Raw genomic sequence first — 24,631 nt, 5'->3', positions numbered from 1 at the left:
TCTCCGCCTCAGAGCACTTCGCGTAAGAGCCCGGTCAGAATAAGAACCCGCTTTCATCGTGTTACGGATTTTTTCTCTCTATATAGTTATAATTATTATAATTTGTAGGCCGAAAACCCCGCTCTGAAAACAGACACAGGCCTACAAAAAGACGAATTGAGCCAAGAGCACTCTGTAATGTTGTAGCTGATAATTTCGTGGGGTTAATCTTTAACGGGAGAGAAAAGGAAAGAAAGACGGGCTGGGGTGAAAGAGTGAAAGTAGAGGGGTCGAAGTGGAAGCACACTTAATTACAGAGAGACAAGGGGGGGGAAGTAGTAAAGAAACAGAAGGGAACGTGTGTTGAAAGGATTAAGGAAGAAGATATGGAACGAAATTTCGAATCTTGAAAAGGAAAAGGGAAAACGGAAATCCAGCAATACATATATATATAACAAGGGAGAAACCAGTGGACAATGAGTAGAGAAGGACAAGAAGTCAGGTTGGGTAGAAGAGAACAAATAGAAGACACGATGATCAAGGAAGACAGCAAAAAGGAAAGTTACAGGAAATAAAAACGACATATCATATAATGGCTAGAGGTAAAAATAATAGAAGGAGTAAAAGAAGACGAAAACAAGAAGAAGGGTAGGGGTACAAAACCACAGAAAGAAAGAAAACAGTTTATGAAGTTCAAAATTCCTGGAAGATAAAGAATTTAGTATAATCCCCCAGGCAACGGGTAACTCCTCGGCGACTGCTTAAAAACATGGATTGTTTTACGTGTTTGACCCGCGACCTATGTGGCGAGGAGTTGGCTGCTAGATCTACTGCTGTGCAAGTTGGAATTGTAAGTTCTTTGATGAAATTGTGCATCTGTTTCTAGATCTAGATCTAGAATCTAAGTCTTGTGACGGTAAGGGAAGTAGGTTTGCAATATAATGATGACTGATGATTTCAAGTGTTTGTTAACGCCAGATAGATCTAGTATAGCAGTGAGGGCATACATTACAACAACGAGAGATAGATAGTGGATAGAGGGGGGAGGGCAGAGAAACATAGCCTACCCTATAGGATAGGCCTATAGACAAAATCATTATTTATTATATAATCTAGCCTAAACCATGCAACAGGCGATTACAAACAAGAGAAAGTTATGGGGAAAAGTAAAATAAAAGGCAAAGCAAGTTGATGCCTCTTGGCATGGACTTAAATTTAAACTGTAACATGTTATTTTATATTATGATCTAGATCTAGATCTAGATCTAGATTTTCTAGATCTAGATCTAGAATCTAGATCTAGGCCTAGATCTGGAATCTAGATCTAGATCTGGGGCCCCTTGCCAAGGCTTGCATCCAAGCACTTCTGGCAGCCACATAATATCTGGTATCGAAGGTACTGGTGCTAAGTAGTGCTGGGCGGGAATCGATTCGTCGATGCATCAATACCCGATACCTTCTTGGTATCGGAATCGAATCGATACCTTCGAAAAGGATCGATACATGAGGACTAATTATTCCCAGGCAATTCACTGATCCAAGGGATGATACTTTTGTTGTTTTCAAGTCCTATCGAAACATCAGGTTCAAAAAAGAAACGCGCTCTTTGCCTATAAATCAACATGGCATCAAGAAAGACTAGTATTGTGAGAGAACATTTTGAGAAGGAAAATCCTTCACAGGTTAAGTGTTTATTAGGCAAAAAAACATTTGCATTCTCTGGTTAATGTGTTGATTTTGGGTGCCTGGTGTGATGAAGCCCAAGTGGGACTCTCAATATATTAAAAACGATCAGGAAACGATGCAGTTTTGGGACACCTGAATAGACATAAGGGTCTTGAACATCTAGAAATCTAGCTGTCACTGGCAAAATTGAGGGTAAGCGAGGCAGGGGTAGGCCCAGAACAACATACTTAAGGAACCTAAACAAATGGGTAACAGGGAACGATCAGGGAAACGTAGCTTTTTTGAGAGCATCCGAGCAAAGGAATTAATGGAAAACCATGATCCCCGATGTCTGTTGCAGATCTGGCACTGGATGATGATGGTGTGTGTATTGGTAAAGCCTACTAGGTATCAGTATCGGAATCGAATCGATTCCTTGAAAAAGTATCGGGTATCGCATCGATTCCTAAATAGTGGTATCGTCCCAGCACTAGTGCTAAGGTTCTGATCTATTTTTCTGACTAGACTCTAGAGTATTTTCCGTTTTGGTAGGAACTAGATCTAATTTTGAATTTTGCCTGGGTGGTGGCCGAAGCCTAGGCTATTCTTATTGATTTTTGGACCACCAAGGAATCTTTCACACGTGTGTACAAGTACTTGCACATACATAGGACTTTCGATATTTACTTCCCGTGTATGCGAGAAGGCTAGGTGTTAGATTTTACCTCCCGTAAGCCCTCAGAGCTGAAATCAGGAGTGTGGCTGAAAGACAGTCAGTAAGAAAGAGCCAGTAGGCTGAGTAGGCCTTCATTCAATAATTATATAGTTTTATAGCAACTGTGAGACAGTCAGGAATAACAGAGAGAGGAGGGCTTGTACAGCTGGAGGGTGGGTTGGGGTGGAGTGGTGGGGGGGGGGGGGGTTTATGATGTGGAGATAAAAGCAAAGGACAGATCAGGACTGGATGATAGGAAAGGATTTAAATCTACATGAATGGAGAACATTCTAAAGAAGAAGATGTTTGTTACTGCCAGGTTTCAATCTCAGGACCTTTTGAATTTTGAATGAGAGGTGAACACTGTACCTCTAGACCATGAGAGTGCCTACTCCAGCGTGAATTGACGCAACTATATATATGGCAGGTTTCACAATTTGGGTGCTCAGCATTTCCCAAAATTGACCAAATATGAAGTGTTATAAAACATGACATATAATATACTGTTTGAAAGCTTAACATTTCAGGATGCTAGAAATGCATATTTTATGAGCGTCAGCTCATCGCAATGTGCGTAAGAGACCTTCAAAGTTAACTCCCCCTGATTCTCACTAAATGAAGAAGCTTACTGAAATCTCTCTGTAAATCACATAAAGTACACAAATGTAACACAAAAATATTCACAATCCACCGAAGAACACCCAAAAAGCTTACATAGGAAGAAAAAAAGCTGGAAACCCAAGATTTATACCCAGATTACTCAATTTGTTACATAACCCTGCAGTTGAATTAAAAAATGAAGTATAGTATTCTATAATTGTCAAACAAAGCACAAACTTTTCCTGAGCTCTTAGTAATATGAAAAAGTAATTTAAAATGTACTAATGGACAAGTTTTAATGAAAATTCACAGAAAGATAGCCAAGTTAGAGGCAAAACAATAATTTTTAATTATTGGGTTATCTCCCCTGAAAATTGGAAAAATATCATTTGAAAGGTTATTTTGCCAAAAATACATCATATAAACACAGAAAACCAATGGGAAATGAATATTAAGTAACAGTGTGTGGTAAAAAAGAGAACACTATGTACATTAACCCTTGGAAAGGTGCATTATTTTGCCTCAGAAGCAGAGTAATTTTGAGATTTACGTGATTTCAGGGGGGTTATCAGAAATACTCGTAAATTCCTTATTTATACAAATAAAACCACAAACCCCAAATCACTGTACTGGCAATTGAATACAGAAAAGAAACACAAAAGCAATAAAATCCTCAGGAAGGCTTAATTAAAATTAAATGTGTCACAACACGGTCAGATCAGGCCTTCGAATTTTGGGCATGTGGGGTTATTGGTACCATCTGAAAGCTTAATTATTTTTGTCTTGCTTTCGATGAAAACAATACCCATTAATTTCGAGGAGAAGTCAAGATATTTGTGATTGAAGGGGAATAAAAGACGTTGAGCCAAAAAACAAAATTTTCATAAAAATTTTCAAACACTGGCAGAAAATTGCCTGCTCCTTCGATTTCACTATTTTGACAAGTGCCTGATTTCACCACGATGCCTCACATTATTTGTATGGCAGAGATGTGAGTTTGAAAGTGGGGGTCTTTCAGTTTTGTCACATTGTCAAGTCCTACTGTCAGGTGATTAACCATGTTAAAATCATCAGTGATGTTGTCTGTAGTAATGTAAATTCATTGTGTGTGTCATGAGTCCGTTATGTCGTCATTTTTGTAATGAGAGACTACTGGATAGAGTGTCATCTGCCTCTTACAGAAGTGGGCAGACTTCACTACATAAAGGTAAGTTGTTTTTTCTATTCTTGGTAAAGTCCTCAACAAGAAGGACCTCATCTGCAAATGAAAGGAGTAGACAAATGATGTACAATGTACAATTCTTTTCTAGCATACACATCTAAATTGCAAAGGGGTAAAAAAAAAGTCTGTGAACATTGTTTCATTGGCCTTAAACATGATCTCACCTGCAAAGGAGTAGAAATTAACAAGTAGGTGAACTCTACATTCTAGATCTAGTATCAAATGTTTTAAAAATTGAAAAATATTTAGATCTAGAAAAGAAATCTATAATATCTATGGCCTGCAAAAAAAAAAGTAAATAATTTTATAACCCCAAGTCCAAACTCCACCAAGACTGATTGTAGGGCCTACAGCAGCCTAGACCCTAACTAAGCAACACAGAAAGAAAAGACTGAAATTGCCCTCCAAGTTTATGTTAAAAATAGTAAAAAGTGCCAAAAAATAACCCACAAATGATCTAGATCTAGATCTAGAAGAATGTAGATAATGTAGCCTAGATCTAGATCTAGATCAAGCTCTATTTTTCACCTCAAAAGTCTGTTCCAATATTCCTCCTTTCAATCATCAAATTGCTTTTTTGTTGGTTAAAGTAGCGAAATTACATTAAGATCAACAATAAATAACCCACGCAAAACTGAAACGCGCAAACACATTCTTTCCGACGCCATGCGATGTCACGTCCTTCCGAATCCGTCACGAAAATTCAGTGCATTTTTTACCATCAGCGCGATCTACCTCGAATGTCCATCCGAATCTAGAATGTTCGACTCAAATTGCGCGTTTGCGATGTTCTTTCGATCGGGATGATTTACTATTCCCTTTATTTACTCCATTCTTGGGTTTTTTCATCTAGTCTTATATCAAAGATGAATGAATAAACACGAAACAGTATCAGAAACTCCGATTTGATGAGAAAATGCGGAATATTTACGCAAAACTAACATTCTTGTCGATCGTCATTAGGTCGATTGCCATCGGATGGACAACATTCTAAACCCGAGTGCGGACGAACCGTTCACACAAGATGTCCAGACCAGCCGTCCCCGCGATTACGGGAACAAGGAAAAAATTAGAGTTTTCGGTCACGTGGTATCGATAATAGCTTTCTTTGTTCGCGGTCGATCGTCATTTTTCTGTCAGACGGACACGGGTCACGTGAGAATATCGGCCCATAATTTCTTAACCAATGACTAAAAAACGAACTTTTTTCGACTTACACGCTCAGAATAAGTGTTAGTTTCACATGGGGGCAAGTTTTTCACGGATTTCATATAGAAAGGTAGGTTTAGATGGCATTTTGAGAGCATCCTAATTCAGATGGACAGGTGTGATAAATATACTACCCAATTATCGATCCCTAGCCTAGGTCTACGGACATGTAGGCTTGAGATTTGCTGTTTGAAAAACCTTTCAAGGCTATTTTCCAAATTCTACACAATATTTTTGTGGAAATAAGAGTTTTTGGCCTTATCCAGATGAGCTATCTGACTAGACCTAGAAAATGGGAAATGGTGTCCTTCTGAAAAGTGACGATAGACAGCCTAAGATCAGTCATAAAAAATGAACAATCAAAAAATCAACAAATTTTAATGGTTTTCTAGTTTATTTGAAGAAAACACAACACAAACACAGTTTGAAAAATTGTTTATTTCAACAAAACATAAACTTATAGGCATTGAAACATCTCACCACCTCAGTGCGCATTAATTGTGAAACCTGCCATATAACAATGGGTGGTTAATTGGTGCTCTGGTGTGGTTTGCTCCTTATTTCCTATCAAACATCAGTTGTCCTCAAAAACTCTCCTTTTTTTCTTTTTTGTATGTTACTCTCTCTAGTAACACCTCTCTAATCTGCAGCATTTATTGATTTTGTTGCAAATGTTATAAAATTTAAGGCCTACTAAAGCCTTGAAAAATCCCATATAATTACCAGCTGTGCTGAGCATTGGTCTGTGGCAGGTTGAAATAGGCCAAAATTCCCTGGCGTGGTATGTACACAGGTGTTACTGTCGTATGGCTGTCACTTGTTGTAGTTGTTTGAGATCAGATGAAAAGTGAAAAGGCAAAATAATTTTTTATAGAATTTAGCACAAACATTTAGTTTTTCCAACTGAACTGGTATGTATGTGATTCCTGGTTTGGTTTGTACGTGTCTCTGAGTTTTAATTCATAACTTTTTGTTTACAGAGAAGTTTTTTTGGCATATTTTTTAAAGGAGTGGACTCAGTTGAGATGTGAGAATAGTTTCTTCATGATGATATATATTCTTCTTTCGCAGAGGAATTGCTGTCTCTGCTGAGATTTGTGTCAATGTCTTCTTAGGGTGGTTCTATAAAGCATAAATATATTCGTCTGTTTTCTGGAACGAGCACTCTTTGAGTTTTGAAATGACCCATTATATTGTATTAAATGTCTCTTGTCAGGACAACAATGACTATCATGTGCTTATATTTGTAATGCAGAAAGAGCCTACCTGTTGTTGTAATAAATGATTGTGAATGGAGTTTGTTACCTGTGTCAGGCTACATTCTAAAGATGAATGGAATATTTTGTTTAGACAGTATAGGGTTTTACGGCGCTCGCAACTGCAAAAGGTCATATGAGCGCAATGGAATATTTGTGGTGAGAATGAATCTCCCCAGACGTTATCTTGACTTTTTTTCTTCACTCGCCATATTATTTATTTTATATTTATATAAATTGTTTTATTTAAGGCTAGTTGTTACTTCAGTGGCTTTCTCTGTGTCTGTCAATGTGTGTGTGTGTGTGTGCGTGCGTGCGTGCGTGTAGTATGCTTGTGTTATTCCTTGTTTTTTGGCCCTGCATACCTCACAACTCTTAAACCTGTGGCTGTTTAACGTCTAGTGACGTGTATCAGTATGGCTATCATTCTCACTCTCTCGCGGGCATAATAATGTCTCGTGCCACAGCACCTGTGCATCATTGCGTGTTCTCTGGGGAACGTGCTGGCTTTTTGGTAATTGAAAAAAGTTTGGGGTGGTTGGAGGGTGCTCTGGTGTGGTCTACTCCTTCTTTCCTTCCAAACCTCTGTCATCCTTTAAAATCTCTCCTCCTCCCTTTTTTGTGTTTGTTACTCTCTTGTAACCACTGTAGTCTTCGACACTTGTATGACCTTATTGTGTTGCAAGTGCTGTAAAGCTCTTATTAAAAGAAAAAGAAAGAATTTTTTTTTTTTCTGTACCGGAGAAAACATAATCTACTCTCAGAGTCATTTTTCGTGATGTTTGCGAAGTTTTGTGATTTCTTCAAATGCTAAACTGTGTGCACACTACAGTGAGTGTGATCAAACTCTTCATTCCTGGTAATGAAAGCAATCTATGTGGGAGAAAAAAAATCTAGTTGCAAGTTTGTTGTGAACACGATGACAAAGTCCTTTATATTCTAAGTAGTGTTGATGATGTTGCTGTTTTCTGACATTCTGGTAAAAAATGAATTCATTTGTGTCTTCAGTTGTGAGGGAAAATTGGAGAAGATTAGAAAAGCAACAGTGCCCTACCCAACTGAAGAGTAAGTAATGATAATGAAAATAATAATGATAAATAGATACATTTGTATAGCGCATGTCCTCACTCGAAATCAAGCTCTATGCGCTTTACACTATATTATTACCCCTGCAGACTATAGAACACTCAGAAACATTCTCAGCTTCCCAACTGATTAAGCACTCAAACACTAACAAACTGACAAGATCTTTCGCTGTCTATAGCTTGGTACCCATTTTCACCTGGGTGAAGTGAGGAAAATTTGTGTAAAGTGCCTTTCCCAAGGACACGACGTCGGGCCCGCGGCTCGAATCCCCGAACCCACAACCTCGCGATTACGAGTCCGATAGCCTACCACTATAGGCCACCGACACCACTTGAATAATTCTTGAATAATGATTTCAGATAGAAATAATCTAAATTGTGGATTTTGTTATAAAACTTGGAATTTTTACACTCAAACATAAAGGGTGAAGTCCTGTGTCCACTTTTTCCTTCACATTGATGAATAAACTATATACAGTACAAATAGCACATTGATGAATAAAATATATACAGTACAAATAGCACACATGTGAGATGTACTGTCTGAAGAGATGACTGGTTGATGGTAGCTCGACCTCAAAGTGCATTCTCTTATACTCATTAGTTTTTAGTTTTAGTAAGTAGAGGTTTTATGGCGCTCGAAACTGCATAAGGTCATAATATGAGCGCCAGAAGATAAGAGGTGTTACAAAAGAGTAACAAACATAAAAAAGAAGAAGGGGAGATAAGGACGATGGATGTTTGATAGGAAAGAAGGAGCAAACCACACCAGAACACCCGCCAACCATTCTCTTATGCTCATTATCATTTCAGTATCCATACGTAATGTGATGGGGGTGTTATGGCTGTCTATGTCAGGTGTGTGTTTCATCTCCCCGCTGTCTACTCCACTGACAGTTTTCCTTTCTACACGTGTTACAGGAGCCCTGTGACTCCACTGACAGTTTTCCTTTCTACACGTGTTACAGGAGCCCTGTGACTCCACTGACAGTTTTCCTTTCTACACGTGTTACAGGAGCCCTGTGACTCCACTGACAGTTTTCCTTTCTACACGTGTTACAGGAGCCCTGTGACTCCACTGACAGTTTTCCTTTCTACACGTGTTACAGGAGCCCTGTGACTCCACTGACAGTTTTCCTTTCTACACGTGTTACAGGAGCCCTGTGACTCCACTGACAGTTTTCCTTTCTACACGTGTTACAGGAGCCCTGTGACTCCACTGACAGTTTTCCTTTCTACACGTGTTACAGGAGCCCTGTGACTCCACTGACAGTTTTCCTTTCTACACGTGTTACAGGAGCCCTGTGTGTTTTCTCCTCTCTCCGGCCAGTTTGCTCCTTGTCTGTTCTCTGAAAACGTATTTTTGCGGCATTAGGTTTGATCTATTTGCTTTTGTTAAATGCATGAATTCAGTTTAAATGACTGTTAATGTTTACTTATATATTACTTTATCAATATTTTTATTTCGCAAGTGCAGTCAAAATGATCTAAGACGGCCACCTATTGTAGAGGAGAAAAGTGGTTGTCTTAGACAGATGATTGTCTTACACATTGTCGTAACAATGTAAAAAAAATTCAAGGAGGGAAATGAAAAGTGGCCATTTGTACAGGTGATTGTCTTATACAGGTGGCTGTTAGGGAAAGTTCCACTGTACATAATTTTCTCTTGTATTTTACTATTTTAGTATGGTTTGGTTTCATAATATGAAATTGGAATTTTTCTAGTCCTCACAATGTTCCAACAGGGGATAAATTTGCGAAGCATGTTACAACGTGACCTACTTGTACAATTTCAGAGAGTGACAGATCAGAGATCTGCGTGCCCTGAAGAATGGAGCCCCCGATTGAGTTAATCGAAGCCGAGGCTGGCCTCACGGCAAAGTCAAGGTCAACTGCCGCAGACGCTGTCATTGACTTCGCAGGAGGCACCATGGGTAGGCTTTGAAAAATAAATGAGAATAATGCTGTAGTTTATATACAATATGTATGTGCTAGCAATATTTTCTTTTCTAAAGACTTTTTGAGAACGATTATATTTATGAGATCTTTTATTGACTCCCAAGCACTGTATGATATTTTTGTAGTTGCATTTGGTTTGAAGAATTATGGCATTCTCAGTAGGTATCTGCCTTTCCATCTGCTGATAGTTCTGTCTCTGTCTCCTTGTCATTCTTATCTTTGACTGTTTCTGTCTCTCTCCCTGTCTCTGTATGTCTCTCTATTTGTCTCTCTTGCTCTCTCTCTCTCTGCGTTTCTCTCTCTCTCTCTCTCTCTCTCTCTCTCTCTCTCTCTTCTTAATAAAGTAATCTATAATACCCCCTCTTCCCCCCCACCCCCATCTACAACCTACAGGAGGCATCACCAGCGTGTACGTGGGCCAGCCCCTGGATACGGTCAAGGTCAAGATGCAGACCTTCCCCACCATGTACCGGAACGGCCTCGACTGTTTCCTCAAGACCTTCCGTCAGGACGGCATCGCTCGTGGATTGTACGCCGGGACGGTCCCCTCCCTCGCTGCCAACATATCGGAAAACGCTGTGCTCTTCCTTTTTTATGGCGTTTGTCAAAAGCTGGTACGTGTAGTTAGTTGAGTGATTTTAGAAAATAGTTTAAAAGTTTCTGATAGTGAATGTAAAGACATCTGATATTCTGATATTATTAACCCCTTGCTTATTAACCATAAATCAGAACAACTGCCCCCTGCCCCTCTTTCCTCAAACATACATGCACACACACATGCTCACACACACACACAAACACATGCACACACACACACAGACACGAACACATGCACACAGGCACAAGCACACTCACGCACACACTCGCGCACACACACACACGCGCGCGTGCGCAGAGACACAAATACACACAAACGTACATCACACTGTCCACTACAGGCATGCCAACTGTTCTGAATTTCCAAGGACCGTCTTGGGTTTGGCCATCTGTAGTCTCAGAAGACATCACATAATACACTGCACCAAAACCAGCCCCACTCGATGTAACGTTGTCGGCTGTTGTCTCATAGTCTGATGTTAAAGTTATAACGCTATGTGACCCTAGTTTAGTGTTGAACAAGTTATCACGCCTGCCATTATGTTGTCTTGTCTTCCTGCCATAATGTCATCTTCCTGGGGGGTTGGCGGGTGCTCTGGTGTGGTTTGCTCCTTCTTTCCTGTCAAACATGATCTATCGTCCTTATCTCACCTCCTTCTTTTTTGTGTTTGTTACTCTCTTGTAACACCTCTAATCTTCGGCACTTATGTGACCTTATTGTGTTGCAAGTGCCGTTAAACACTACAACTAAAAGATAAATTATGTCGTCTTGTCTTCCTCCCCCCCCCAGCACTGCCTGAAGTTGTCTTTTGGCCTTTCCCAAAGAGGGGATATTAACCTGTTCTTATGCACAGTAGGATTGTAAATAGGCTGATTTATCAATGTCATGCTCATACTGTGCCGGAACAACATAGGGGGAACGACTGCTTTTTCTTTTCCTCATCCTTACTATTGTCATTTTTCCACTACTTTTTTTGTATGTTTGTCACACTCTTGTGAACTGCTATTTCCAGGGTGCCTTGATAGTCGAAGCAGACTTTGTGCTGTTGAGGCTAGACAGGTGAGCAGAGTAAGCCTGATTCCCTGTAAAGACTTCTCTGTTGACACCCACCCCTTGGCGCTCACATGACCTTATGCAGTTGTGAGCGCCGTAAAGCCTTACTAAAACAAAAAACCCTTGGCGCTCATTTGACCTTATGCAGTTGCGAGCGCCGTAAAACCTTACTAAAACACACCTTGGCGCTCATATGTTTAAAACCTTATGCAGTGATGAGCACTGTAAAGCCTTACTAAAACTAAACAGTTCCTGCCATGATGTCGTCTTGTCGTGTTCACAGGTTGCGGGCGTGATGGGAGGCAAGGAAGTGAAAAACTTGAACCCGTTTGAGAACGCGGTGTCTGGGGGAATGGCGGCGTTTTTCTCCTCGTTCTCGCTGTGTCCCACGGAGCTGATCAAGTGTCGTCTGCAAGCCATGAGGGAGATGGCTACCAAAGGGCAGCTGGAGGGTGGCCTGGAGAGACTCAAGATGTGAGAGGGGTTTTTTATGATCGGAAAGAAAGTCTGTATTGTTGTAATTTTTGGGGTTATTATGTTGGAGAAAGAGCTTAGTTCTTTTCCAATCTTTTAAGTTACTTTTTTTTCTTTTCATTAAATTTTTTCTACCACTATAGAGTGACGTGTTGCAGTCAAAAATCGTGCTCAGTTCTTTTTCAAATTCCTTGTCAAACTTTACTTACAACCTTGTGTCCCTGGGAAAGGCACTTTACACAACACTCTTCTCACTTCTCTCAGGTGGGAATTGTTACCTGGTTTTAGACGCCGAAAGATCTGGTCAGTTTGTCCGTGCCTGAGCGATTAATCGACTGTTGCACCGAAGGCTGCCTGGAAAGCTGGAAACGCTTCTTGGTGTTCCGAGATCTACTGGGATAATATTGGTTGTAAAGTGCATGGAGCTCGGTGTAGAGAATGAAAATGCGCCATATAAATGCAATCATTGTTTTTGTTAGTTTTGAATGTATTGTGAAGGGGTTTTGTCTTATTTCAGACAGTGAGCTAATAGCAAAATCATCTGTAGGCTGAAGTCTTTCCGATATGTACGCATTTCGTTATGGAAATGTTTAAAATACAAAGAATATACATGTAGGAAAAGTGATACGTGTGCTTGCTATGTGCATGTTTTACGATTGCATATTCGTTTTGTGTGCTTTCGCTATTTGCGTGTTTGCTATGCGTGTATGTTTGATATGCGCATGCTAGACTGTATACTTCTCTGTCAGTCTGAGTCTAAGACTCTACTACTCTCTACTTCAGAGGGCCGTTTGGCCTGACCAAGGAAATTCTCCAGAAGGAGGGAGTGAAAGGATTGTTCAAGGGCCTGACCGCCACCTTTCTGAGGGAGATGCCCGGCTACTTTTTCTTCTTCGGGGGCTACGAAATCTGTCGCCATCTCCTCACCCCTCCTGGGAAGACCAAAGACGAAATAGGTGAGGTCACACAAAGGTCGGATAAAGGTCACACAAAGGTCGGACAAAGGTCGCATAGTGGCTGAGTGATTTCTGTCTGATGTGATTGGGATTGGTACATAGTTCTCGTTTAGCGTGTGTGGGTGGTTTGTGGAGGCTCTGGTGTGGTTTGCGCCTTCTTTCCTATCAAACATGTATCATCCTTGTCTCTCCTTCTTCTTTTTTTTGTATGTTACTCTCTAGTAAGTGGGTGGTTGGCGGGTGCCCTGGTGTGGTTTGCTCCTTCTTTCCTCTGAGACATCTATCGTCCTTATCTCCCCTTCTTCTGTTTTATTTTTGTTACTCTCTTGTAACACCTCTAATCGTCTGGCGCTCATATGACCTTATGCAGTTGCGAGCGCCATAAAACTCTTACAAAAACCAACTCTCTAGTAATGCTTCCAATTATTGGCTCCTCTATGACCTAGTTGTGTTGCAAGTGGCTTGAAATTCTTACGAAAACTGAACTATTCCCTTTTATTCCTTGCTCATTTTTTCAGCCTCAGTGGTCTTATAAAGATCAAGAGCTTTCACACTTTTTTCAAGTTTATTTGGTGAAAGTTTGTGTGTGTGTGTATGTGTCTGTGTGTGTATGTTTGTGTATGTGTGTGGATGTGTGTGTGGATGTGTGTATGTGTCTGTGTGTGTATGTTTGTGTATGTGTGTGTGTGTGTGTGTGTCTGTGTGTGTATGTTTGTGTCTGTGTGTATGTGTGTGTGTGTATGTTTGTGTATATGCATGTGTGTGTATGTGTGTGTCCCCAACTATACTTTCACTTTGTATTCCCCCATTCACCAGGTCCATTGAGGACCATCCTGTGTGGAGGAGTGGGCGGGGTCACCCTCTGGGTCATCATTTTCCCGGCCGACGTGGTCAAGTCTCGGATACAGGTCCAGTCTGTGTCGGGCAAACCTCCGACGTTCAGGACCGTGTTCTTCAAGATTCTGCAACAAGAAGGTAAATAGAACAACTCGGCCGATCTGCGGTGTAGGCTTTAAAGTTTTTATGAACTGTCCAGGGCTTGTCCCTCTCCCTGATTGGGCTGGCTGTGGTCAACACTTTTTGTCAAATACAGTTGAACCTGCTGTGCTGACCACTTCTCCAAGACTGTCACCTGTTTAGACTTAGACCACTGCCCTGTCTAAGACTATCACTTTTCCCCTCGACAATGGGTAGCCCTCTTGGACAATTATCACTGTATTGCGACCTCAGTCCTTTCTTTTCATATCTCTATTTTTAATAACAGTGCTGTTGAGGCTAGAGAGGTGAGCAGAGTAAGCGTGATTCTCCACTTAGACTTCTTTGTTGACATCCACCCCTTGGCGCTCATATGACCTTATGCAGTTGCGAGCGCCGTAAAACCTTACTTAAATTAAGCTAATAACAGTGAAAACAGTTCTTTACAAAAAGTGAGCTTAAGAAGAAGTCACATTTTCAATGTTAAAAAATAATGGAGATAGGACAAAAAAGCTTTGAGGTCGCAGTATAAAACAACTCTTTATTGACCTTCCATGACGAGTGTTGAGTTTTCCTGAGCTGTCAAGAGTCTCACCTGCGGAAGCTGTGGGTGGTTGGTGTGGTTTGACCAGGTAAATAATTAGGTAAAGCACATGCCATCATAAGCCTACTATGTCGTATATTTCCTAGTAGAAAACCGAAGCTGTGATCTTGCTTTCGTATGTTGGACCGTTTGACTTATGTACCAGAAAGTCCTTGAAGAATATAAATAATGATAATAATAATGATAATAGATTGCATTTATATAGCACTCTATCCCATACTAGGATACGCTCTGAACGCTTTACTCCAACCACATGATCATTTACACAAGATAAAATATTTCACAGAAAAAAGAAAAACCAGTTCAAGCACATAAAGAGGAAACTTCACAACCAAATATTAACTATATATATATATATACACGAAAGGACAGCAGTAAAAAACCAAACATATCAGCACTTACTAACACGCTGTAACTAAGAATTAAACAAATGAGTCTTGAGCAATCGCTGAAACGTATCAAAATTTGTTATTTCTCTGAGATCCTGGGGCAAGATGTTCCAGATTTTAGTTTAGGGCCAAAAAATAAGAAACTTTTCTTTCCGAAAGATCGTAATTTCATTCGAAGGTTTTTGAAATTTGTGGCATCTGTGGATGAGGTACATTATGTATTACCTGTATTACCTGTCCTGGGCAACAACGTCATTGCATTCCGGACAGGTCCATAAGTGCTCAGTTCCCCCCAGCACCAAAGCTCGCAAGGTATCCATACTGATTGTTCCAGTGGCTGTCTGATTATGGCGACGTCTTTCCTTTCCAGATCATCGTTCCTTTCTTCCTTTTCCCCTCCCTATCCCTATTTCCCGCATCCTAATGATTGCATGGTGTTCTGCTGTCTCCCTGTCTTCCTCATCCCGCAACTTTTCATCTCCATGTACTGTTTCTTTCTTTCTCCCCAGGACCCAAGGCTCTCTACACGGGACTCGGACCGACAGTCGTGAGGACGTTCCCAGCCACCGGCGCCCTCTTCCTGGCTTACGAGACCACCAAGAAATCTTTAAACCGGCTACACGATTACGCGACTAGCCCTTAGATAGTAGAAGTAAACTGCCGCAGATCTGTCGAGTGTGTGTGGTGGCGTGTATGGCTGGATGTTTGGTTTTTGGAGGACAGCTTTATCAGATTTTAGAAATGTCACAACATTATTCTTCTGTTCCAAGGGGACGTTCAAATATAATCTTACGCCTGGAAAGGGGGGAGAGGAGGGGAAGGGGGGATCTTCGGCTCCTGTAAGAAAAGTGTAAGTAAGGGGGGGGGGGGGGGGGGGTCTTAAACCGTAATATTACCCTTTTCTGAGGTGAAAAGAATACCATGGATAATAATTACGACAACTTAATTTTTAAAAAATAACACATAAAAAGGAGAGTGCACTATTCACTTACAGCGATATGCCGTGGCGATACTGTAGGTCCTGGAGCGGCAAGAACAAATATGTCATCTGGCACTTTATACTCCGGTAGTCTAATTTTGATTACACCTGTGCGGTAAGTGATGAAATGACACTGTAAGGTTCTCCCCGGAAAAGTTTCACTTATATATTATTATGTGAATGTATGTGTGTATGCATGTTTTTCATGAATATTATGTAAAGCGCATAGTACAGTCTCTCTTCCCGGTTCTGTGTGTATTAACCGCCCTATTGTTTTCTTGTTTTGAGAATATCTTTTTTCTCCGGATTTGGGGGGGGGGGGGGATGTAAGAAAAGTGTAAAGGGGAGGGGGGGGCAAAAAGTGCCCGAAAAGGTGTAAGATTATATTTGAACTGCCCCTAATATGTTTTACTCATCACCCACGTCTACGGGGATTTTATTGTTTGATAATCTTGTGCTGGTCATTGTTATGTGAACAAAACAGGGAAAGATGGCATTTATCTTCTACAGTGATGTGTATTGTATTGTCAGTTTAAAATCTTTTCTCCTGGAAAAGAATAGAACGGCATGAATGAAATTTGTCTTTCTTCCTGGCAAATTATTCTGGCAGATTTTTAATATTCATTCATTGTATTCCTGAATAAAATTAGGTGCACTGCTGTTTGAAAAATCTATAGTCAGCAATCCCTGACTTAACAGCCAAAGGCAAAAGAGGAAGAAATCTCGAGGAATATGGCCGACAAATCATATGTCAACTTTTCCCGACTTTACGGCAACTCTCAACGTTGAAAAGCTCACTGGCACTGTAACTGAGCACTCTTTTGAGCTCCTGAGTTTTATGTCTCTAGGACTCTTTTGTATGTAAAAAAAAAAAATACTGTTCCACTCATTTTATACAACTTTTTATGCTGCTTTCAAAGGAACTTTTAATCATTTATTTTGGCCAATGTTTCTTCCATTTTGGGTATGACTTGACACTTTGCAGTCACACAGCCATTAGTACGAAATACCCCATCTGGTCACCCGGCCAGGAGTGGGACTGCAACGGACTTCTCGGGACAGGTGCAGAACTGCGCGAGGGTGACCGGAACGGATAATTTTCACCGTCGCGTTATTGCGCCAAATGACTGCAAAATGTTCAAAGAAAATCTTGGCACCTCTGTTGTGCTCTGATCTGCCATGTTTCTATCAGCTACTGCGCATTTATCTTGTTGTTTTAATTATTGTTTACCAGGAAAACTTTAGCATTCATTTCCACCCTTACTTCGATCAGGAATGTGAAAAACTCACAAAAAAACCCCCAAAAACCCAGAGACGTGATCCAAAGTCCAATGTCTTGGTGAAGTGGGGGTTACTCCAGACGTTTCCCAATCTGGTGACCTCCTCGGGACAGGTTGACCTCTCTATGACTCTATGCAAATCTCGGATCAAGTTTTTTTGTGTTTTGTGAGCCCACATGTTTGAGAAATTACATATCATGTATTGTGACAAAATGTTGTGTTATGAAAGGGCTGGGTGTGGTGGGAAGGAATTTCTTTAAAAATGTGAGGTTGTGCCTAACTTTTGATTTAGATCATGTTTATTCTGTGCTCCCTTCTAACGGATTCTTCTTTACTCGATGTATCAAACATCTATCGCCATAATCTCTCCTCTTTTTTTTCTTTGCATGTTACTCTCTTGTAACACCTCTCATATTTGGCACTGAAATAGCCTAATTTTGTTGGAAGTGCCGTAAAACTCAAACTAAGAAGTAACACTCTGCTTCCAAAGCTGAGTTGAGTTTATAAATATCACTTGTTTGTTGAAAAAAAAAAGCCCTGTGAATGTTTCGTTGTTGTTGTTGTTATTGATGGCTATGTTGTTCCTTGAGCCTTCACCTTGATGGCATGCGCTGCGGACTTTGCTCACAAGGATGTCAAGGGCTTACAGAAAAGATGCTGCACCTCTTTCCCCTCTCCCTCTCTTGGGTAGGTGAGAAGTACAGTACAACTTTTCTATAATGAAGTCGTCGAGACCAGAAAAAAATGTCTTTCTAGAGATTTGTGGTTATAGAGAGACAACCAAGAATTACTAATAATATATCATATATTTATAAGGAAAAAATCGGGACCTGGGCAACGTGTCGCTATACAGAGGATGTCGTTATATCGAAGGTCGTTATAGAGAGGCTGCACTGTACGCGAAAAGGCATAATTCTTTACAGCTGAGAGTCGTATAATCAGAGATCATTCTCAGCAAAATCGACTGTCTGTATGCCTGCGTCCATTCACTGGACTCAGTGCTTCCCATTGACAATGTTCACTTGATCAAGTTACGATGTTGCAACCCGTTGATGTAATATATTTTTGAGAATTTTACTCCATGATTTTGTTGGTATAAAATGATCGGATTGTTGCCCGTATGCTTCATGTTTCCCTGGCTTTAGCGCTCTCTCCCTTCTGTGCCCAGTCTGTTGCTTTCTCATTCAAGTATTATCCACATTTTGTATAAGAATGTGTGTGTGTGTGTGTGTGTGTGTGTGTGTGTGTGTGTGTGTGTGTGTGTGTGTGTGTGTGTGTGTGTGTGTGTGTATGTGGTAAGGATGTATGTGTGTGTGTGTGTGTGTGTGCGTGTGTACGCGCGTGTGGTAAGGTTGTGTGTGTTTGTGTGTGTTATATACACAGTCCTACCCCAGAATACTACCGACCTTGGGATGACCTTGAAGTTGGGGGTATAGCGGGGCTGATGGAATAACGGACTTTTTATATATTGTTCTTTTGCGACCTCTGTGCTTCTTTGTCGTATCTCCATTTTTTTTAAACAGTGAAAATGTGACATCTTCTTCAGCTCTGTCCTTGTTATGAACTGTTTTCACTGTTATTAAAAATGGAGATAGGACAAGAAAGCACCGAGGTCGTGTTTTGCTATACATCCTCAACTGCCAAGGGAAATTATTCTGCTATGATTAGTTGAAGGACAATATTATTATAGTGAGTTATTTCCCTTTGGATGGCGGTATACCGGGGTTTAGTTTTACAATCGAACCTGTCCAAGATGATCCCCCATCATGGCCCATTGTAGAGGAGAAAAAGTGGTCGTCTTAGACAGATGGTCTCCATGGTAAGTCTCATTATGATGTTTTTAAAAACACGATGGGGTGGGGGCGGGGGGGTAGTGGTTTATCCGGGTGGTTGATATGAACAGGTGCAAGTTAGGATAGGCTCCACTGTATATATATATGTGTGTGGCATGTGATGAAATCAGGCGCTCGTCAAAACAATGCAACCAAAGAAATTGGCATTTTGTTGTCCGACGGGCAATTTTTTTCCTAATTTGCATTTTTCGGCTCAGCACCTTTTATGTATGTCCATTTAAAAAACACAATTTTGTGTCCATTTTCCTGACAAACATTGATTAAAGTCATAAAAATTTTTAATATTTTCAGTTTTCAAGGACTCTCAAGCTTTGGAAGTTATCAAACTTTGGCAGCCATTTTCAGGCTAATTTTACCTCTGAAACCAGGCGACCCTGACTTCCTTCAATTGCAAATATTTCAACTTCTATTCAACATAGATTTATATTTTTTTTTCCCCCTAAAGGAAGGCAAATAAAGAGGCTTTAAGATGATACCAATAACATCGTCATGTGCCCTAAAATTGACGAGCGTTAATTCCCCCGCGTCGTGACACATTTACTGTCCAACGTCCTCTTATGACCAAATCTACGGCAATCACCTGTACAAACCACCGCGTCCCACTTCCACCCTTGCGTAAAAAAAAAAAAACGGTATTAAAGGAAAAAAAATTATACTGACAGTGTCCGTGATGTCGGCATGTATAGACTACCACTTTATTTCTTGACAGTTGGAGACCACCTTGGACAATTTCGTCTGTGTGTATAAATATAAGGATGTAAACATGTACGTAGACGATACGTATTTATGGTAGCGGAGCTTGGCTGATTGGCTGAACAACCCCCCACCTGACTTTGCAATACTCTTCTCGTATTCTTGAAGGCCGTAGCGTATAGTAGTAGGCTTATTGTGTTACGCTCTAACGTTGTCTCTGCTGTCTTGGAAACTTTTTTGCACATGCAAACACCTCTCTGGTTTAGAATTAAAAGATGAGAGCAGACTCAAGAGACAACCCACTACAACTTTTATATCATGTGCAGTGCTTCCTGACTCCTGATTCTTGATTTCTCTTGAGGGCCCAGAGATTAACCTCAGTCATCCTCGTAAAACTAAAACAGGTGTGGGCAAGAACAGGCATCAGTAAGTGTGTTCAGGTCGGAATATCTCGTGGTCCAGAGCAGGAGGAAATTGGGTGAAATCAGTTGAAATAAATACCCAATCTCCAAAATTTGAGATTTGAACTGACACTTTGGTCGGTACATGTCACTCGAGGGCTTTTCATGAGATACAATATGAGATCCATCTGGGCCAGAAACGATCAATTTTAATTTTCAAGAGACGCTGTTCTGTTTTAAAGAAAAACAACTATCCGCCCTGTGTGGGCTTCATACATTATTAATTATTGGGTCAAATTGGAGGCCGGACTTTAATTGTTCGTGGACTGTAGTGTGGTTAGTCCATGCCTGTCCTAGAACCGAAGCAAAGAGTGGACATTTTCTTTCAGTGAAACTGTCGAATCGTAACAACATAGAGGTGTGTATTATCTGGCTTTGTTGATGCTTGTTGTAGCTCAAAGTTAATATATTATATCACATCATTGTGATTATGTGGACATTTGTTCAGTATAATCACAGATTGAAGTTTTTTTTTTTATGGTGTTGCTTTGAATTGTTTGAGGAATACTGTACACTGTTTGATGGTTTACGTATTTAGAGATTGTTTATGTCATCTGTACATGAACTGAAGCAAGACATTTATCGTGTTCACTTGTTGGAACTGAACATGAACCGAGGCTAGACATTTATCGTGTTCACTGGTTGGAACTGAACATGAACCGAGGCTAGACATTTATCGTGTTCACTGGTTGGAACTGAACATGAACCGAGGCTAGACATTTATCGTGTTCACTGGTTGGAACTGAACATGAACCGAGGTTAGACATTTATCGTGTTCACTGGTTGGAACTGAACATGAACCGAGGCTAGACATTTATCGTGTTCACTGGTTGAAACTGAACATGAACCGAGGCTAGACATTTATCGTGTTCACTGGTTGGAACTGAACATGAACCGAGGCTAGACATTTATCGTGTTCACTGGTTGGAACTGAACATGAACCGAGGCTAGACATTTATCGTGTTCACTGGTTGGAACTGAACATGAACCGAGGCTAGACATTTATCGTGTTCACTGGTTGAAACTGAACATGAACCGAGGCTAGACATTTATCGTGTTCACTGGTTGGAACTGAACATGAACCGAGGTTAGACATTTATCGTGTTCACTGGTTGGAACTGAACATGAACCGAGGCTAGACATTTATCGTGTTCATTGGTTGGAACTGAACATGAACCGAGGCTAGACATTTATCGTGTTCACTGGTTGGAACTGAACATGAACCGAGGTTAGACATTTATCGTGTTCACTGGTTGGAACTGAACATGAACCGAGGTTAGACATTTATCGTGTTCACTTGTTGGAACTGAAGCAGGACAGCACCAAAGCTCTCAGGTATTTGATTTGTTCTGTGCTGTTGGTTTGTTTTTCAAAACTGTTTCTGTCATGAAAGTGAAAGTTGTTCAGACCGATCTGGTCACTTTTCATCAGTGTGCCCTGAAGAGGTTAGTGTTGTACTTCTATAAAACAATTAGTGTAATCTGCCGTGGTGTTGAGAATATTGAGATATACTATCGCCGAAGCTAAAAATAAAAATTATTGACCTATATTTTACACACTGTAAAGTTTTAGTCTTTCTCTATTTTAAGTCAGCTGTTCTTAGTGCAAGGCTTTGTTTATTGTTGTTCATACTGATCATACACTTTGTGTTTCTAGACTTTTCTCTTTTGATTATATTCCCCCCAGCATATGTTGCAAAGCTGGGTTTTGTTTTATGGCTTGCTCTATTGTGATACTCAGCACACCCTTGCGCGTTACGAATCTCTGTTTCTGATGTTCAGAATGCTTTAATTAATGTTTCTACTGATCTAATGACAGTACTTAATGATTTTTGTGCTTATTTGTTGTTGGTTTTTTTTTGCTTAATTTTAACCATATGTGAGGATTCATGATGGAATCAGGTGCTCGACAAAATAATGAAATCAAAGAAACTGCCATTTTTCTGGCCGTTGGCAATTTTTTTCGAATTTTCTTTTTTTTGGCTCAACATCTTTTTATGTCCTTTGAAAACCTATTTCTAAGTGAGTTTTACTGAAAGACTTTGATTAAAGGCACAAAAACTAAATTTTAAGTTTCCTAGGACTCCCAAGCTATGGAAATTACACAAACTTTGGCGGTCATTTTCTCGGGTCATTTTCTTGTAAATTTTACCTCTGAAATCAGGCGACCCTCACCTCTGTCAATTGCCAATATCTCGATGTCTATTCAATATAGACTGATATTTCTTCCCCAAAAGCGAGACAAATGAACAGACTTTAGGATGATATCAATAACCCCATATGCCCAAAAATTGAAGAGCGCCTGATTCCACCTCGTCATGCCACATATTATGAGAGGTGTGGAAGCTAAGAGAGAAGCCAGTAAGCTGGTTGCAGTTTTGAAAACTTTGCGAAACACGAACTCAGTTAGCTTTGCAATCCTCTGTTGGCACAAAGAAAAGGAACTCAAATTCAGATCCAAATTTTTTTAATTTATGAGAGATAAATGCCAACATGGATTGGATGGATTTGGAATGTAAAGACACCTCGGAAAGGGACACACTATGGCCCCTTTCTGAATGCTTACCTCAGTTCCGTGTGTTGCTTTCAAATCTCGCCTAACAAATCCTCTCTCATTGCTTTACCCCCCCCCACCCTTTTCCTCCGCCAAAACAAAATAATAAAGAGAAAAAGAAATGTAATTTCATGACGGTAGGAGCAGAGAGATTTTTTGGGGAAAGATGTCTGCTCATGACATTTTATTATAAAATATCTTGATTAGTTAGGTGTTTATGTGTCGTAATAAAACCTTTTTTTTTGCATGTCTCCTCTGTTGACTCGTAGAACATGTTCCCTCAAGCGATATGTGTATAAACATATGTGAAAAGTTGCACTTAAATTTTGTATAGCATTCCATGTGATTTTCTTAGTACCAGCAATAACTTTGTGTTAATTAAAAAGGGTAAGATAGCAGTCTGCTGTGTGATGGTTTCTGACATGACACCGAAGAATTGAGTGTGTGCGTAGATTGTCATGTCACCAAAGACTTGAGTATGTGCATAGATCGTCATGTCACCGCAAAATTGAGTGTGTGCATGGATTGTCATGTCACCAAAGACTTGAGTATGTGCATAGATCGTCATGTCACCGCAAAATTGAGTGTGTGCGTGGATCGTGACATCACCGAAGACTTGAGTGTGTGCATAGATCGTCATGTCACCGCAAAATTGAGTGTGTGCATGGATCGTGACATCACCGAAGACTTGAGTGTGTGCATAGATCGTCATGTCACCAAAGAATTAAGTGTGTGCGTGGGTTGTCGTGTCACCAAAGAATTGAGTTCAATGTACTTGGGATAGTGAGATCGGATATATCTACAGATTATTTTTCTAAAGTCACCCAAATTTTGTGTGTATATCAATATCATGTGTGTTGATGTTTGTTCTGTCGTCATGATTTTTTTGCGTTGAAGTGCGTGATGCACGCAGTGGTGGAGTCTTACAAGGACCAGTTGGTTTGTTGTGTGTGTTCCTCTCAAGTGTGAATGTAGGATAATCTGTTCAAGTGAGAAGAATTTTGAGCTTTCGGTTGAGAAAAGATATAAGGTTTCTTCTTAAGATTTTTTACTTTTTGAAAGTTTGATGCACTGTTGTGTGTATGAGAAACAGTTCACAGTCTAGCAGGCACCCAGGAAATAGAACCCCCCCGGGGCGGTGCCACTGACTGTAGTGTCTTTAGGCCATTCCCAAAGGGGGGACATTTCTCGTTCAAGCACAGTAAAATTGTAAATGGGCTGATTCATGTCACACTCATAACTGTGCCTGATCGACAACAGGGAACTGCTGTTTTTTCTTTCTTAATCCTTACTATTGTCATTTTCCTCTACTTTTTCTGTATGTTTGTCACTCTCTTGTGACCTGCTATTTCCGGGGTGCCTTGATAGTTGAAGCAGACCTTGTGCTGTTGAAGCTAGAGAGGTGAGCAGAGTAAACCTGATTCCCTGTAAAGACTTCTCTGTTGACACCCACCCCTTGGCGCTCATATGACTTTATATGCAGTTGCGAGCGCCGTAAAACCTTCTACTATAAAAAATAAAAAAAAGGAAATAGAGTTTCAGGTCCTGCATTTTATCTTCTACATCATGTACACTCTTTCTGTTTCAAACACGTATATTATAGGGAAATTCCTACACAAAGAAAAGATCTCTGCACCCCGCAGATTTCACTTGACTCACTGTATTTTTAATTTGGAAAGTTGGCAAATGCAGAAATGTTTGAATGAGTGAATGTGGTCATCCACACACTGTCTCTGCCTGGTATTATTTGATTTTTTTTTCATTTTTAGCCTAATTTTAATGCTTGTATTGTATTTGTGAAAATCAAGTCTTCCTTTTCATAGTACATGTGCGTATGAAGAGAGCTTTATATGTGAACAGAAAATATATGTGCACCATCATGTTTCAAAGTTTTATAGCGATTTTCTTAGAAGTCAGGTTTTAAAAGTCAGGTCAAATGAATGTTGTTTGTGAATTTCTACTGTGATGCTAAAGGCCAGTGTGTGGTTGTAGTGATGCTCCGAAGTATGGTTGTCAGATTCTGACACAAATTAAAATTTGTAGTCTCAATGCCCAGTGACACATTGAACTGTG

The 24,631-nt window shown here is 40.3% G+C and overlaps 1 protein-coding gene across 2 annotated transcripts; it reads left to right on the top strand.

Moving 5' to 3' along the window:
- Positions 1-764: 764 nt before the first annotated feature.
- Positions 765-15,571, top strand: LOC101845485 (mitochondrial ornithine transporter 1). Of its 2 annotated transcripts, XM_005104961.2 has the most exons (8): positions 772-829; positions 7,655-7,711; positions 9,528-9,665; positions 10,084-10,304; positions 11,625-11,815; positions 12,599-12,771; positions 13,588-13,746; positions 15,249-15,571. In XM_005104961.2, exons 3-8 carry the CDS (start codon positions 9,563-9,565, stop codon positions 15,380-15,382), a joined length of 981 nt encoding a protein of 326 aa, XP_005105018.1. In that variant the 5' UTR covers positions 772-829; positions 7,655-7,711; positions 9,528-9,562; the 3' UTR covers positions 15,383-15,571. The 2 variants fall into 2 exon arrangements, with proteins under 2 accessions (XP_005105019.1, XP_005105018.1); XM_005104962.3 differs by lacking the exon at positions 7,655-7,711 and having other exon boundaries at positions 765-829.
- Positions 15,572-24,631: the final 9,060 nt, after the last annotated feature.

This window comes from Aplysia californica, unplaced genomic scaffold (genome assembly GCF_000002075.1).
Source record: "Aplysia californica isolate F4 #8 unplaced genomic scaffold, AplCal3.0 scaffold00443, whole genome shotgun sequence".
Classification (NCBI taxonomy): domain Eukaryota; kingdom Metazoa; phylum Mollusca; class Gastropoda; order Aplysiida; family Aplysiidae; genus Aplysia; species Aplysia californica.
This window is presented reverse-complemented; position numbering and strand designations above follow the sequence as displayed.

Coding starts and splice junctions, on each gene's coding strand:
- LOC101845485 (XM_005104962.3), top strand. CDS start 9,563: ATGGAGCCCCCGATTGAGTTAATCGAAGCCGAGGCTGGCCTCACGGCA. Junction 10,305..11,624: donor ATGGCGTTTGTCAAAAGCTG/GTACGTGTAGTT, acceptor TCGTGTTCACAG/GTTGCGGGCGTGATGGGAGG. Junction 11,816..12,598: donor GGCCTGGAGAGACTCAAGAT/GTGAGAGGGGTT, acceptor TCTCTACTTCAG/AGGGCCGTTTGGCCTGACCA.